General features: G+C 36.8%; 1 protein-coding gene across 1 annotated transcript in view; it reads left to right on the top strand.

The window, feature by feature from the left end:
• Nucleotides 1-5,445: 5,445 nt before the first annotated feature.
• The window catches only part of nrip2 (nuclear receptor interacting protein 2), a 54,396-nt gene continuing 41,707 nt past the window's right edge, over nucleotides 5,446-18,134 (top strand). Inside the window, exon 1 of the mRNA NM_001123515.1 lies at nucleotides 5,446-5,598. Coding sequence (NP_001116987.1) covers nucleotides 5,446-5,598 — 153 coding nt within the window. The remainder of the gene's footprint in view (nucleotides 5,599-18,134) is intronic.

Below are 18,134 nucleotides of genomic sequence, written 5' to 3'. Positions count from 1 at the left end.
AGGGACTTGTCCAACACAGTCCTAACAGTGAAGCATGGTGGTGGCAGCATCATGCTGTGGGGGTGTTTTTCAGCTGTAGAGACAGGACAAATAGTAGCATCTAGGGAAAGATGAATGTCGCCAAGTACAGGGATATCCTGGATAAAAACCTTCTCCAGAGTGCTCAGGACCTCAGACTGGGCTGAAGGTTTACCTTCCAACAAGACAATGACCCTAAGCATACAGCTAAAAGAATGAAGGGGAGGCTTCACAACAAGTAAGTGACTGTTCTTAAATGGCCCAGCCAGAGCCCTAACTTTAACCCAATTAAGCATCTCTGGAGAGACCTAAAAATGGATGTCCAGCAACGTTTATCATCAAACCTGACAGAACTGGAGAGGATCCCCAAATACAGGTGTGAAAAACTTGTTGCATCTTTCCCAAAAATGCTGTATCAAAAGTGTTTCTACTAAATACTGAGCGAAGAGTCTAAATACTTATTGTGATATTTCAGTTTGTCATTTTTTAATAAATCTGCAAAAATGTCAACAATTCTGTTTTCTGTCAATATGGGGTGCTGTCATTTCCAAACATTTCCGCTATTTTGTGCATACACCATGTTTATAAATCAAACGGTTGATGTAACACATGGTTGATTTATTTGCCTTAGCGTCTTACCATTGTCCTTCACTGTCTTTGACATCTGCACTGTGGTTGTGTTGGCATGACTCTGGTCACTGGGTCTTAATGTGGAGCAGATGTCCCAGTAAAGATAAGCCACCTGTAAACAGGATCATGTGGTTAAAGGATTAGTTCACTTACAGAATAAAAAAATCCTAATCATTTACTCACCCCATAGTTACTCATCCAAGATGTTCTTCTCTTTATTTTTTCAGTCAAAAAAGAAGATGTTTGAGGAAAACATGCAGGGATTTAATAGTGGACTTTATATGGTGCAAAATAGCTTATACTTACAAATTGCAGTTTTGATACAGCTTGAATGATCCCAAATGAGGAGTAAGGGTCTTACCAAGTGAAACCATTTGGCAATGCATTTTCTTAAAAAAACAAACAAACATGTAGGCCTACTTACAACTACAAAAGCTTAGTAAATAGCTAGTGCCAGACAAGCGTTTGTGGTTAAAATGAACTTTAACTGGATGACAAGGAGGTGAGTAAAACGTATTAAAAAATATTAATAAAATATTATTAAAAATATTCAGGAAACTTTATTCTAGAGGTGAACTAATGTTTTAAGCTTGTGTATATTACATGGCATGGCAACACAATTCGACTAAACCTACAACTTTATTCCTGCATGTGTTTCAGTGACGACGGATTTGAACATCATCAGAGGATTTCTAAAGAAATGACCGACAGATCTCTTGGAATTCTTTGGAAGTCTAGTGTATACCAATGACTGAATATTTTATTGTTGTTCAGTGATCTACTTATTATATACATTTTAGTTTAAATACATCGAACCCATCCTTATAAAATGTATTATACCGTATGTAAAGCTAAAATATTTGTTTAGTAGCTTTTGAAATATTTGTATATATAAATAACTTTATTAATAATACAGTACGGATAAATGAACTGATTATATATGCAATTGAAGACAAAATTATTAGCCATCCTGTAAATATATACTGTTGATGTCAGAATTATTAGCCACCCTGAATTATTTGTTTCCCCAATTTCTGTTTAACGGAGAGAAGCTTTTTTTCAGCACATTTCTAAACATACTGGTTTTAATAACTCATCGCTAATAACTGATTTTTTTTATCTTTGCCATGATGACAATAAATAATATTCACTATATATTTTTCAAAACACTTCTATACAGCTTAAAGTGACATTTAAAGCTTAACTAGGTTAATTAGGTTAACTAGGCAGATTAGGGTAATTAGGCAAGTTATTGTATAACGATGGTTTGTTCTAGACTATCGGAAAAATATATAGTTTAAAGGGGCTAATAATTTTGACCTTAAAAAAATTGAAAAGTGCTTTTATTCTAGCAAAAATAAACAAATCTGACTTTTTCCAGAAGAAAAAATATTATCAGACATACAGTGAAAATTTCCTTGCTCTGCTAAACATAATTTGGGAAATGTTTGAAAAAAAAAAAAAATAATCCAACCTCAACTGTATGTGTATATATACTGATACATTTGTACTTATAATTGTGACACTCGCTGTTTAAAAATATATATAAATATATGTTTGTTTTTTTCTAACCAAAATAAAAGACATAAGAGAAAAAATACATTAGTAAATAATTGGAAATATTCCCTTGCACTGTAACAAGACATATTTGAATAAGAACAAACATTTCACACGAGAGCTAATCATTTCATCTTCAACAGTATAATAATAACAACGTTTTTCACAAATTACTTAAATGGTCCCTTGGAATATCCTTTTAAACAACATTATAACCACTTGGAGGCGCTACAACTTAATATAGTCTGTGACAGACATTTTCCCCACACTGTTCTGTCATTCATTAAAATCGCACATAATGCAAATGAACAGGGTATGTAAATATTAAAACATCTAAGACCATGAATACCAAGAAAAACACCTAAAGAAAAAAAACGTCAAAATATACAAACGTGCCTAAAATATCCAGCACCCAGACAAAGCACAGGCGGCAAAGAGCAGTGATTCTGTATTACAGTGACCTGTTTTCAGATAGCCAGCAGCGTGATTTGTTCTGGTTGGGAATTGGGGGTTGAGTGAAGCGAGTGTGTCTTTTACTGATGTTCTCCTGTACACCATGTGGCTGAATGATTAGATCTTCAGCAAATCAGAGCTAGAGGACCGGCCGTTTAATGTGTCACTGGTTGTGAGCAGCCTCTGATGAATCACAGGATGAAATAAAAGCAGCAGATGCAGTTTGTTCTACTATAAAGGGAAAGTTCACCCAAAATTGATAATACATTCATTTACACAGCTTCTGCTTGCTCCAAACCTGTTTCTTTCTTCTGTTGAACACAAAAGAAGCTATTTTTGAAGCATATTGAAAACGCTGACATCCATAAAAAATACTATGGAAGTCAATGGGTACTGGTTTTCAGCATGTTTCAAAGTATATTATTTTGCATTCAACAGACGATGAGGACTAGTATGCTAAGCACATCATCCTTTTTGGCTAACTAGTCCTATTATAAACACAGGATTCTCAGTTCTATTTAATATAACATATATAATACTGGCTAATCATAGACAGTTTATAACACTTCACTTAACTGCTAAAATCACAATGGTGAAGTTTTCTTTTTTTGGAAACACATGATAGGAAGTTTGGTTTTACTGGTATCAATAGTTACTTCTCTGTTTGAGTCAGACTTGTAGATCACGAAAAACTAGTAGGCTTTAATCTACATCTTTGTCTGCTGTGTACAGAATCATCCACAAAGATCACTCAAATTCCAGTGTTTGCATTTTACGAAATGATGGTTTTGGAGGTTAAATTTTTTTTTTTTATTGTTTTTAAAAATCTTCACTTTGAACCTGTTTTCAAAAGCGTTGTCAACCCCCCAAAATGTTTTTTTTTCCTGTAAATGAATAACTGTTTTAGTTAAAAACAGTGTCGTACATACTTAAAAAAAAAAAATGCTATTACTTTGCATTTAATTTACTATTCACCAAAGAATTTTGAGAAAATAGTGTTTTTTAACAACAACCAAAATAATAACTAGACAACACAACTGTTCCTCATTAAAATAATAAGCAATCTACATTGATATCAATTACTTTTTTAATATGAATGAGATTCCTTCATGTATATTAAGGTGATTTTAGATGAAACAACTATTTTCAGCATTGATAATAATAAGAAATTTTGTCTTGAATAACGAATAACAAATCAGCACATTGGAAAAGTTTCTGAAAGGCCACATGAGACCGAAGACTAAAACAATGCAATAATATAGAAAAAAATACAATACACTAATACACTAATAGTGTAATACAATACACTATATATATATATATATATATATATATATATATATATATATATATATATATATATATATATATATATATATATATATATATACATATATATATATATATATATATATATATATATATATATATATATATATATACATATATATATATATATATATATATATATATATATATATATATATATATATATATATATATATATGTATATATATATATATATATATATATATATATATATATATATATATATATATATATAATTTTAAATACTAAATACCTGAATAAGTACTAAATAATACATAATTTAAACAAAATACTAAAATAATAAATACTAAATAATTAAATAATAAATACTATATAATTATATAAAAAATCTAATATATTAATTAATATATAATAATTACAATAATATATCAAATCTTTATATATATATATATATATATATATATATATATATATATATATATATATATATATATATATATATATATATATATATAATATTACATTGATTTTAGATAAAACAACTATTCTCAGCATTGATAATAAAATGAAATGTTTCTTGAGTAACAAATAAGTGGTTGGAACGATTTCTGAAAGATGAGGCATGAGACTGAAGGCTGAAATTATGACTTAAACATAAATAATATCTCAAATAAATGACCCTTTAAACTACCTTCAAATATTAAACATCTATTCTAAATATTAATGAAAACATCTATACTTTTAATCTTATTTCTGATCAAAAAATGTCACTTTGTTGTGTACAAGGTGTTAAATCTACTGGGCAGACTTCCAAATAAGTATTTTTACCACAAGTGCATGTGTGTGTGGGTAAAAATAACACAAAAGATGAAGGTCAAGCATAGTATGTCAAAAAAAACATCAACAATCGAAGCTAATTAATGAAAAGTCACTTTGAAAGGACAGTATGAGAGAGAGAGAGCGAGAGAAACGAAAGAGAAGTAGGTGGAGAAAGACAGAGGGAGGTGCAGAAAGATAGAGAGAGAGAGAGAGAGAGAGCAGGGGAGGAGAGATAGAGAACGAGAGGGAAAGAGAGAAGGACGCTTCGTCTCTGCAGCGCTGCAAGGACAGGGTGAACATCACCAGGACGGAGCTCTCTCCAAAACACACACGCACACACACACCATGAACACCAAACCAATCACTGCACTGGACTGACAGCTGTCAATCCACTGGAGCAGATTATCAGGATCCAGAGATTACAACGGGGGACTTAAGCGGAGTAATTCCAACTTATGTTTGCTTAGAACTTGCTATTCGAGGGTGGAAAATTGGCCATTTTTTGATGCCTTTGAACCTGCATTTGTCACATGCGTGTGTGTGCTTTAGGGGAAGCGTGTATGAGACTGTCTAGCTGTAAATCAGGGTCACAGTCTTGCTGACTCTCACCCATCAGTGCTTAGTAGGTTCATTAGTGCTTCGGTTAGTGTTTATTTCACCTCTCCGCCACCAAAAACCATGAGTGAGGGCAAGAAGGAGTTGGAGATGAGGGACAAAGCCATCATGCATCAGCAGAGGAGACTCAAACAAGCCACTCAATTCACTCACAAGGACTCGGCCGATCTTCTGCCTCTGGACGGGCTCAAGAGAATGGGCACATCTAAAGACTTGGTGAGATTTTTTGGATTGTCTATCAATGGTATAAAGACAGACAGATATAATTGTAAATATTTCTGCATGTAAATCAGTAGGCAGTTTCAAATGCTACATGCCATGGGGATGTGATGCATTATTTAGCGCTCCTCAACCAGGCATGGCTGTGAATGTTTTCTGACACATCAGTAGATCCGGTGTTCGGCTTCCCCTCCATGCTGCTAGATTAGAGTCACACACTTTCTTTCTCTCTCTCTCTCTCTCTCTCTCTCTCTCTCTCTCACACACACACACACACACACACACAACACATGATGGGTTTTCATGTTTTATGGGGTCTTCTCATAGACAAAATCAATTGTCCTGTACTGACTCTATTTTCCAAAATTCTCCAAACCTTAACCATAAACAACCCTTCTAGAAAACCTTCTGCAGTTTTACATTATTAAAACTTTATGATTGGTATTATTATACTTGTGGGGACAATTGGGCCTCATAATGTAGTAAAAAGACACACACAAACATCATTGTGGGGACTTCCCATAGATGTAATGACTTTTATACTGTATATATTCTGAACTCGTACTCCAACCCAAACCCTAAACCCAACCTTCAAATAAACAAACAAAAACTACATTTGTGACCCTGGACCACAAAACCCAATCATAAATGTCAAAATTAAAAGATGAATGAATAAGCTTTTCATTGATACTGATGACAAGATGTAAGGATAGAGGACAATATTTGGCCATGATGCAACAATTTGAAAATCTAGAATCTGTGGATTATCAAAAAAAAAAAAAACGCAAATACAAAGTAATTGCCTTAAAAGTTGCCCAGATTAAGTTCTTGAATTTAATTTTGATGTACTTTCAGTACAGGAAATTTACAAAACAAAAGTCTTTTTAGAACATGATTTTAATACACAATCATTTCACTGTTAATAATTTTTTGGAAGGGATGGCACAGTGGCTCAGTGGTTAGCATTGTCACCTCACAGCAAGAAGGTCACTGGTTCGAGTCTCAGCTATGCCAGTTGGCATTTCTGTTTGCATGTTCTCAGACTAAGCAGAAGGAAAATTAATGAATGAATGATTTTTGGCATTAAATTAATGTATTTCTGGAACATGAGACTGGTTTTGAGATCCAGGGTGACATTTTTACATGCTAAATACTTAATTCTGTATGATTAATATTCATGTTTACTCATGGGGACCTCATAGGTTGTGTGCGAGTTTTGGTTTTGGTGGTTTATGAGGACTCTCCATGAGCATTATGTATTTTATATTGTAAACATGCTTATTTTATGGCCTTACAGTACCCCTATCCATGAACCCAAGCATCATGGGAAACCCATGGCATATTTTGAATGTTAAAATACCATGATAAGTTGAAGACTAATAGAATTGATAAGATTTTTTATTTTTTTTAATTGCAAGGGTGTAAGGCATGTCCTCATATAAACAGTTAGGTCATTCCCATGTAATTATGCAAATTTGTTTCTTCATAAACCACCAAAACCAGTACAGACACACACACAAACACACACACACGCACGCACGCACGCACAACCATGCTGAAGACCTCACAGTGTCTTCTCTTGTATACTTGAATCATGCTAATTATGGTGGCTTGAAAAGCCAACATACTGTTATCTCACGTAAACTTATTATTAGGCTGGCTTGTCAAAGCCAGACTACTGTTCTACTATTTAAACTTATTATTATTATTAATTTTATTATTATTCTTCTTCTGAGACTAAAATTCAAACTCTATCTACTCCTTGAACTTTCAAGCTATTACCACCAAACTCACACCAGACCTCCAAACTGGTCTGACTCGGTATGCCATATCTCCTCAGACTGATCCAACTTTCGGTTTTCCGAAAAACGTCCCGGGACTGTCGGAAAAATCCCATAGACTTAACATTGGACCAAACTTTGTGACCTCGTAACTCTGCGTCAGACTGTCGCACAGAACTCTGAGCTCATTTAACTCAGACTATCAAACTGTCAATGACTGATCACCTTTAAACTTTCTAGCCACGCCCTAGCAACCACTTTTGGACCCTAGTAACTGTCCCATAGACTTCAATTCAAAAGACTCTCATTGACTTAACATGGGATCAAACTTTGTGAGTTCATAACTCTGAATCAGACTGTCCTACAGACTAATGGCTGAGCTCATTTAACTCCAACTACCAATCTGCCAATAACTGATGAGCTTTTAACTTTCTAGCCACACCCCTAACTACCACATACTGCACCCTAGCAACTGTCCCGTAGACTTCCATTACAAAAGACTCTCATTGACTTAACATGGGATCAAACTTTGTGAGCTCATAACTCTGCATCAGACTGTCCTACAGACTAATGGCTGAGCTCATTTAACTCCAACTACCAATCTGCCAATAACTGTTGAGCTTTTAACTTTCTAGCCACACCCCTAACTACCGCATACTGCACCCTAGCAACTGTCCTATAGACTGTAATTAGCTGTGCTATCAAATGCTTATAATTCTAACATACTAATGACATGCCAATCATGCTAGCAACATGCTACTCATATGTTAATCATGCTAATGACATGCTAACTCATACTGGAAACATGCTAATGACGTGCTAATTTGTACTAGAATCATGCTAGTAACATGCTAATTCATACTAGACTCATGTTAATAACTGGCCTACATGCATATCTTTGCTTAGCATTGTCCTATTGACTTGGGGGATGGCTTATCTGACTCAGACAACCAATGAGCATCTCAATATGATAATGAAGCTCACAAGCCACGCCCCCAAATTGATTCCATAGACTTCCATTAAAATAGGCCAAGATGCATATCTTTGCATAGCAGTGTCATAGAGACATGGGGGTTGGTTCATTTGACTTAGACAGCCAACCAAATTCAAGTTCACTCTGTAACCTCGCCCATAGCAACAAAACAGAGTACCCTAGCAACCATTCATCAACAGCGATATCTCAGCATCAGAACATCGTAGAGACTTGGAGATTGGCTCGTTTGACTCATGCTAGCAAATGGAATTTCCTATATGCTACACATGCTAGCAGTGATTAGCTACATGCTAATATTGACTAGCCAAGTACTGTAACTTGCTAGAAATGCTTACTAAGTATAAATGTTTTATCAAGCTTGTATGTGAGGCTTGCCTAGTAACCAACCAGGGTACCCTAGCAACTGCCTAGCAACCACCCAAATTACCCTAGCAACCGCCTAGCAACAGCCTAGTAATCCCTTAGTAAGGGCCTAGCGACCACTCAGGACACCCTAGCAACCGCCTAGCAACGCCTTAGCAACCACTCAGAATACCTTAGCAACCACCTAGCAACACCTTAGCAACTACCTAGCAACCACTTGGGACACCTTAGCAACCGCCTAGCAACACCTTAGCAACCACCTAGCAACCACTCAGAACACCCTAGCAACCGCCTAGCAACGCCTTAGCAACCACCTAGCAACCACTCAAGACACCCTAGCAACCACCTAGCAACACCTTAGCAACCACTCAGGACACCCTAGCAACCACCTAGCAACGCCTTAGCAACCACTCAGAATACCCTAGCAACCACCTAGCAACCACTTAGGACTCCTTAGCAACCACCTAGCAACACCTTAGCAACCACCTAGCAACCACTCAGAACACCCTAGCAACACCTTAGCAACAACCTAGCAACCACTTAGAACACCCTAGCAACCGCCTAGCAACACCTTAGCAACCACTCAGAACACCCTAGCAACCACCTAGCAACATCTTAGCAACTACACAGAGCACCCTAGCAACCGCCTAGCAAGACCTTAGCAACCACCTAGCAACCAATCAGAGCACCCTAGCAACTGCCTAGCAACAACCTATCAACCACTCAGAACACCCTAGCAACCACCTAGCAATGCCTTAGCAACCACCTAGCAACCACTCAGAACACCATAGCAACCACCTAGCAACACCCTAGCAACCGCCTAGCAACATCTTAGCAACCACCCAGCAACCACTCAGGACACCCTAGCAACTGCCTAGCAACGACTTAGCAACCACTTAGAATACCCTAGCAACCACCTAAGCATGCTATGTGACATGCTAATTCATACTAGAATCATGCTAGTAACATGCTAACTCATACTACAATCATGCTAATAACATGCTAATTCATACTAGAATCATGCTAATAACATGCTAATTCATACTGGAATCATGCTAGTAACATGCTAATGCATGCTAAAATCATGCTAATAACATGCTAATTCACGCTAGAATCATGCTAGTAACATGTTAATTCATACTATAATCATGCTAATAACATGCTAATTCCTGCTAGAATCATACGAGTAACATGCTAATTCATGCTAGAATCATTCTAGTAACATGCTAATTCATACTAGAATCATGCTAATTCATGCTAGAATCATGCAAATAACCTGCTAATTTATACTAGATTCATGATAGTAACAGGCTACTTTATACTAGAATCATGCTAGTAACATGCTAATGCATGCTAGAATCATGCTAGTAACATGCTAATTCATGCTAGAATCATACTAGTAACATGCTAATTCATGCTAGAATCATGCGAGTAACATGCTAATTCTTGCTAGAATCATTCTAGTAACATGCTAAATCATACTAGAATCATGCTAATTCATGCTACAATCATGCTAATAACCTGCTAATTCATACTAGATTCATGATAGTAACAGGCTAATTCATACTAGAATCATGCTAGAATCATGCTAGTAACATGCTAATTCATGCTAGAATCATACTAGTAACATGCTAATTCATGCTAGAATCATGCTAGTGACATGCTAATTCATGCTAGAATCATGCTAGTAGCATGCTAATTCATACTAGAATCATGCTAGTGACATGCTAATTTATTCTAGAATCATGCTAGTAACATGCTAATTCATGCTAGAAGTATGCTAATAACATGCTAATTTATACTAGAATCATGCTAATAAAATGCTAATTTGTACTACACTCATGCTAATAGCATGCTAATCCATGCTAGAATCATGCTAATGCATGCTAGAATCATGCTAATAACATGCTACTTATACTTTTTCAAACTGTTTTTAAACTAAATAAACTATTACCAACAGGCTTTGTCAAGCCAGCCTCAAAGTTTGTCTCGACGAACTTTACTGTCTAGTTATTATGTTGGCTTGAGAAAGCCAACATACTGTAATGCTACTTAAACTTATTCTTATTATTATTATTATTATTCCGGCTTCTGACCTAAAAAAAGCAATCGCTTCTCCTCCCAGGACTTAGATGCTACAAGCCCCAAATTTGGTCAAAAGCTGCCTTCTGCTCATGAGATGGTTGCTGTATGTCCTCATGCCGATAAGATTTGTAGTTTTTGAATTAAAAATTTTTTTATTAAAAAATTGTATCGAGTATTTGGGGCATATAAAAAAGTATACAATCCTCAAATTTGGCCAAAAGATGTGTTTGAAATTACTGATAATTGTCATATTTATTTGGTGTAATTATAAATAACAGTTTTCCTATAAATATTTTTTTATATTAAATTTGTAAAATTCAGACTCAAAGCGTGTCAGAGTGTCCACGAGATGGCGCCAGAAGACTATTTTTGAGGCCTTTGTAATTTAGTAATGGCCCTTTAAGAGGCGGGGAGATCCGTGCTGATCTGGATGCAGAATCTTCCGCGTCGGAATCGACCCGCATGCATTTCTGTCTGCTACCCTGTGAGTTTTAAAATGCATGACTCTGATGTTGGCAGAAACATAACTTTACTTCAGATATTTCTTTCAAAACAGAATATTCTGTGCCGTGAAAAAGCCTTCTCCTCTACTTGTGATAATGAAAATGAAAGCCAAGGAACATTCACGTATATTATACAATAAACATATTTAATATAAAATCATTCTAACTTTATTTTTAATCTGTATTTTAACCCTCTAAAAACAGCTATGTCCTTGCCACAAAACTAATAATCCATCTTTAAAACCTACAATTTCTTTCCATTCGGTCCGGTCGGACCTGAACGTCTTTATACCGTTGTAATCACGTGTAAATTCTAACAAAGACAATGTTTGCACTTTTTAAATCACATTTTATTTATTGTGCAAAAACAGTATTATAATGTTTTAAAGCAAAAATGTTAACAACAATTATTTACAAACAGTGAAAATAAAGTGTGTGTGTGTATATATATATATATACATACAGTTGATGTCAGAATTATTAGCTCCCCTGTTTATTTTTTCCCCAATTTCTGTTTAATGGAGGGAAGATTGTTTCAGCACATTTCTAGGCATAATAGTTTTAAAAACCTATATCTAATTACTGATTTATTTTATCTTTGCCATGATGACATTAAATAATGTTTGACCTGATATTTTTTAAGACACTTCTATACAGCTTAAAGTGACATTTAAAGGCTTAACTAGGTTAATAAGGTGAACTAGGCAGGTTAGGGTAATTAGGCAAGTTATTGTATAACGATGGTTTGTTCTGTAGACTATCAAAAAAAAATTGCTTAAAGGGGCAAATAATTGTGTCCCAAAAATAGTTTTTAAATAATTAATAACTGCTTTTATTCTAGCCGAAATAAAACAAGTAAGACTTTCTCAAGAAGAAAAAATATTATCAGACATACTGTGAAAATTTCCTTGCTCTGTTAAACATAATTTGGGAAATATTTAAAAAAGGAAAAAAAAATCAAATGGGGGTTAATAATTCTGACTTCAACTGTATGTATATATATATATATATATATATATATATATATATATATATATATATATATATATATATATATATATATATATATATATATATATATATATATATATATATATATATATATATACATACACACACACACATACACAAATTTATGGTTAGTGTTATAAGGATTATTTTTTATCCCCCTTTTATGTTGGCAAAAACATAAGTTTACTTCAGATATTTCTTTCAAAACAGAATTTTCTGTGCCGCAAAAAAGCCTTCTCCTCACTTGTGATAATGACAATGAAAGCCAAGCTTTTGGCCTATGCTGTACCAAAAAAAATAAAATCACCCAGGTGATGACAATTAAATATTACGATTATAACATTAGGTGCGTTCGACATAAGGTTCAGCTGCAGCCGGTGATCAACGAGATTAGCCGAGCGCAGGCGGGGGAGGAGTTGAAAACGGAGCCGTCAAGACGGACAGCTGGACACTTCGGGACTCAAAGTTGCTGCAGTAATGATGACCGATTACATGGCGTCATCATAATTTTTTTGTTATTTTAATTTATAACAACAAAACATTTACAAATAAAACAGAATACAGTCTCTACAAACTGTTGTTCCTTTTTAAACAATAAGAGAGAATTATGAATAAAATATATAACAAATGCATGAGAGAAATAAGAGGAAATGAGAGGTTAATATAAACATAAAAACGAACAGGTTTATTAAATACAAAGCAATACGCATAAATTCTAGGAGTTAAACATCAACCTTTAGGCTAATACTTCTTGTTTGAATATGCTAAAAAAGGGTTTACATATGTACATTTATAGATATAAAAATTTCCAATGTAAAAAGCAAAACAAGGTGTTTTGATTAGGTCTTAATAAATGACATTATTTTGGATAATGAATGCATTTTCAAAAAAGCATTTTAATCCAAAAAGATTGTGTTGAAAACAACAAAAGGTAAAATAAGTGAGCTATGTAGAAGTTTCCCAGAAAGAGCAGGTAAACTGCTAGACAGGAAATAAAATAGATATTTATATTATAATAATAAAACCATTTTATAATTATTTAATAAAATAGTTCATGGGGATGAATGCAGTAAATAGTCTGTATAAAAAAGTTCCAAATAAACCTGCGCAAACAAGCTAACCTTTATAACCAGATTATTTAACAAAAGATGATTACTGCAGTAAAATATTTGTAGTCTTTTAATAAGCAAGATGTGTACAGGATAGAGAGGGTGTGAAAAGTGAATTGTTTGTTTTGAAACTTTTGAATCGGAATTTGTCCAATTATAAACCCGAAATACACGTGTTTGTTGTCATGTGGTGAACTCGGCCAATCGTGTAATATCGGTGTCGTCATCAAAGCTCCTGCAGTCGCTCTTCAGAAGCTGCATGGTCTGAGTTTGCCGTCTGATCTCGGAGCGCTGTCGCGGTACTTTGATGCCACATGTGACAGTCACGTGGCGTCGGCGCAGCATCAATCCGGACAAGATTTCTTACCAGAATGCACCGCTTTAAGACAGATTTCGATCGATCTGCGCAGCGCTGCATGAAGTCGAACGCACCTATTGTGTTAGTGGCCAGTGGGGTGGAACAACGTCATTGGTCAGAATTAACCACGTGATGAAGATGGTCTAATATTGTATTTAATGCGATTTTCTTCCTGTAAACTGTATATATAACTATATAACTATATATATAACGCTGCAAATTACTGTAAATTGACTGTACTCTTTTTTAACTGCAAAACTGATAAGACTGATTAAATAAAAGACAAATTAACTAAATGTATGTGCTATTGTTTCATTAGTATTTTAATTTAATATTTTTCTTCATATGATGTTTATTATAATGTAATTTTGTTCAGATTATAATATATACTATAAATACTAACTATACTATAGTGATCTGCATTAAACAACCTGAACAAATCAGTCCTCTCTCTCTCTCGATTTGATCAAAAATGTAAATGAGGCCTTTCGATTAACAGTCCAGTGGACCCTAGCAACAGCCTAGAAACCACTCAGAACACCCTAGCAACTACCTAGGAATGCCTTAGCAACATCTTAGCAACCGCCTAGCAACCACTTCTCAACTGCTGTGCTTCCTGCCAACTGCCTTTGAGTCCCCGGCACAGTCACGTTGGCTTTCTCAAGCCAACATCAAAGTTCGTCAACGAACTTTAGGTTCTAGTTCTTCTTCTTCTTCTTCTTCTTCTTCTTATTCTTCTGAGACTAATTTTAAAGTGTATCTCCTCCTAAACTTTTCAAGCTTCATACTTCAAACTTTCGTCAAACCTTCAAACTGGTCTGACTCGGGTTGCTATATCTTTTCCGACTGATCCGACTTTCGGTTTTCCGAAAAACGACCCGGAAAATTCCCAAAATTCCCATTGACTTAACATTGGGTCAAACTTTGTGACCTTATAACTCTGCATCAGACTGTCCTACAGACTTCTAACTGGGCTCATTTAACTCAGTCTAGCCAGCAGCCAATAACTGATGACCTTTAAACTTACTAGCCACTCCCTAGCAACCACTTTTGGCACCCTAGCAACTGTCCCATAGACTTCCATTGTAAAAGACTGCCATTGACTTAACATTGGGTCAACCTTTGTGAGCTCATAACTCTGCATCAGACTGTCCTACAGACTAGAGTCAGGCCCCATTCAACTCAGTCTAGTCAGCAGCCAATCACTGATGACCTTTAGACTTACTAGCCACTCCCTAGCAACCACTTATGGCACCCTAGCAACTGTCCCGTAGACTTCCATTCGAAAGACTCTCATTGACTTAACATGGGATCAAACTTTGTGAGCTCATAACTCTGCATCAGACTGTCACACAGACTAATGGCTGAGCTCATTTAACTCAGTCTAGCCAGCAGCCAATCACTGATGGCCTTTTAACTTTCTAGCCACACCCCTAACTACCACATACTGCACCCTAGCAACTGTCCTATAGAATGTAATTAGCTGTGCTATAAAATGCTTATAATTCTAACATGCTAATGACATGCCAATCATGCTAGCAACATGCTACTCATATGCTAATCATGCTAATGACATGCTAACTCATACTGGAAACATGCTAATGACATGCTAATTTGTACTAGAATCATGCTAGTAACATGCTAATTCAAACTAGACTCATGTTAATAACTGGCCTACATGCATATCTTTGCATAGCAGTGTCCTATTGACTTGGGGGATGGCTCATCTGACTCAGACAACCAATGAGCATCTCAATATGATAATGAAGCTCACAAGCCCCGCCCCCAAATTGATTCCATAGACTTCCATTAAAATAGGCCAAGATGCATATCTTTGCATAGCAGTGTCATAGAGACATGGGGGTTGGTTCATTCGACTAAGACAACCAACCACATTCAAGTTCACTCTGTAACCTCGCCCATAGCAACAAAACAGAGTACCCTAGCAACCATTCATCAACAGCTATATCTCAGCATCAGAACATCGTAGAGACTTGGAGATTGGCTCGTTTGACTCATGCTAGCAAACGGAACTTCCTATATGCTACACATGCTAGCAGTGACTAGCTACATGCTAATATTGACTAGCCCAGTACTGTAACTTGCTAGAAATGCTTACTAAGTATAAATGTTTTATCAATCATGTATGTGAGGCTTGCCTAGTAACCAACCAGGGTACCCTAGCAACTGCCTAGCAACCACCCAAATTACCCTAGCAACCGCCTAGCAACCACCTAGCAACGGCCTAGTAATGCCTTAGTAAGGGCCTAGCGACCACTCAGGACACCCTAGCAACCGCCTAGCAACGCCTTAGCAACCACTCAGAATACCTTAGCAACCACCTAGCAACACCTTAGCAACCACCTAGCAACCACTTGGGACACCTTAGCAACCGCCTAGCAACACCTTAGCAACCACCTAGCAACCACTCAGAACACCCTAGCAACTGCCTAGCAACGCCTTAGCAACCACCTAGCAACCACTCAGGACACCCTAGCAACCACCTAGCAACACCTTAGCAACCACCTAGCAACCACTCAAGACACCCTAGCAACCACCTAGCAACGCCTTAGTAACCACTCAGAACACCCTAGCAACCATCTAGCAACCACTTAGGACACCTTAGCAACCACCTAGCAACACCTTAGCAACCACCTAGCAACCACTCAGAACACCCTAGCAACCGCCTAGCAACACCTTAGCAACTACCTAGCAACCACTTAGGACACCCTAGCAACCGCCTAGCAACACCTTAGCAACCACCTAGCAACCACTTAGGACACCCTAGCAACCGCCTAGCAACACCTTAGCAACCACCTAGCAACACCTTAGCAACCACCTAGCAACCACTCAGGACACCTTAGCAACCACCTAGCAACACCTTAGCAACCACCTAGCAACCACTCAGAACACCCTAGCAACCGCCTAGCAACACCTTAGCAACCACTCAGGACACCCTAGCAACCACCTAGCAACACCTTAGCAACCACCTAGCAACCACTCAGGACACCCTAGCAACCACCTAGCAACGCCTTAGCAACCACTCAGAATACCCTAGCAACCACCTAGCAACCACTTAGGACACCTTAGCAACCATCTAGCAACACCTTAGCAACCACTCAGAACACCCTAGCAACCGCCTAGCAACACCTTAGCAACCACCTAGCAACCACTCAGAATACCCTAGCGACCACCTTGCCACACCTTAGTAACCACTTAGCAACTAGTCAGAACACCTTAGCAACTGCCTAGCACCACCTTAGCAACCACTTAGCAACCACTCAAAACACCCTAGCAACCGTCTAGCAACACCCTAGCAACCACCTAGCAACTAGTCAGACCACCTTAGCAACTGCCTTGCACCACCTTAGCAACCACCTAGCAACCACTTAAAACACCCTAGCAACCACCTAGTAAAATGCTAATTCATGCTAGAATCATGCTAACAACATGCTAATTCATGCTAGAATCATGCTAGTAACATGCTAATTTATGCTAGATTTATGCTAACAACATGCTAATTCATGCTAGAATCATGCTAGTAACATGCTAATTCATGCTAGAATCATGCTAACAACATGCTAATTCATGTAAGAATCATGCTACTAACATGCTAATTCATGCTAGAATTATCCTAGTAGCATGCTAATTCATGCTAGAATCATGCTAGTAACATGCTAATTCAACCACTTCAAACTTTCAGATTCGGCTTTTCAAGCCACCATAAAGTTTGTCCTCAAACTTTAATATCTAGTTACAATTACTCTACATCCCTTAAAACTGAGAGATTAATTTTTCTCTTCTTGAGGAGGTTACGAGGTTAGGATAACAATTTAGTTTTTGTTTTGGGTCAGATGTAGTCTTAGGGCGTACTCACACTATGTACAGTTGCCTTGAACCAGGCCGAAGCACGCTTGTCCCCCTCCCGTCTCCCCCGTCGGCCCGCACTGACATTACATTAAGGCCTGGGGACGCCAACGATGCGATGTTCAGTAAGCGCTTTCGCACAGCACAGTGGAGATTTCTTTATTTATACTGTTTAAGTCGTTTGGTGACACGCTGTAAAATATTTCGCAGAACAGATTGATAAACAAACAAAGTCCTCGTGCTGCAGGAATTAGGAGGTTTGCTCAAGGTGCAGCTGTCGTGCAGTAGGGGGTTGTGCCTAAGCCCGATTAAGAGCACTCACACTTCTCAAACGATCCAGGAAACGGGCCTGGGCACAGTTCGAATAGCATAGTGTGAGTACACCCTAAAACAAATTTGGCTGGATTGCTTGGATATTGTAAATGCTTGTGTCCGAGCAAAAGTTCATCTATTTAGCATATT

The sequence above is a fragment of the Danio rerio genome, chromosome 4 (assembly GCF_052040795.2).
Source record: "Danio rerio strain M-AB ecotype USA chromosome 4, GRCz13ab, whole genome shotgun sequence".
In the NCBI taxonomy this organism is placed as follows: domain Eukaryota; kingdom Metazoa; phylum Chordata; class Actinopteri; order Cypriniformes; family Danionidae; genus Danio; species Danio rerio.
The sequence above is the reverse complement of the archived record's forward strand: the minus strand, read 5'-3'. Positions and strand labels throughout refer to the sequence as shown.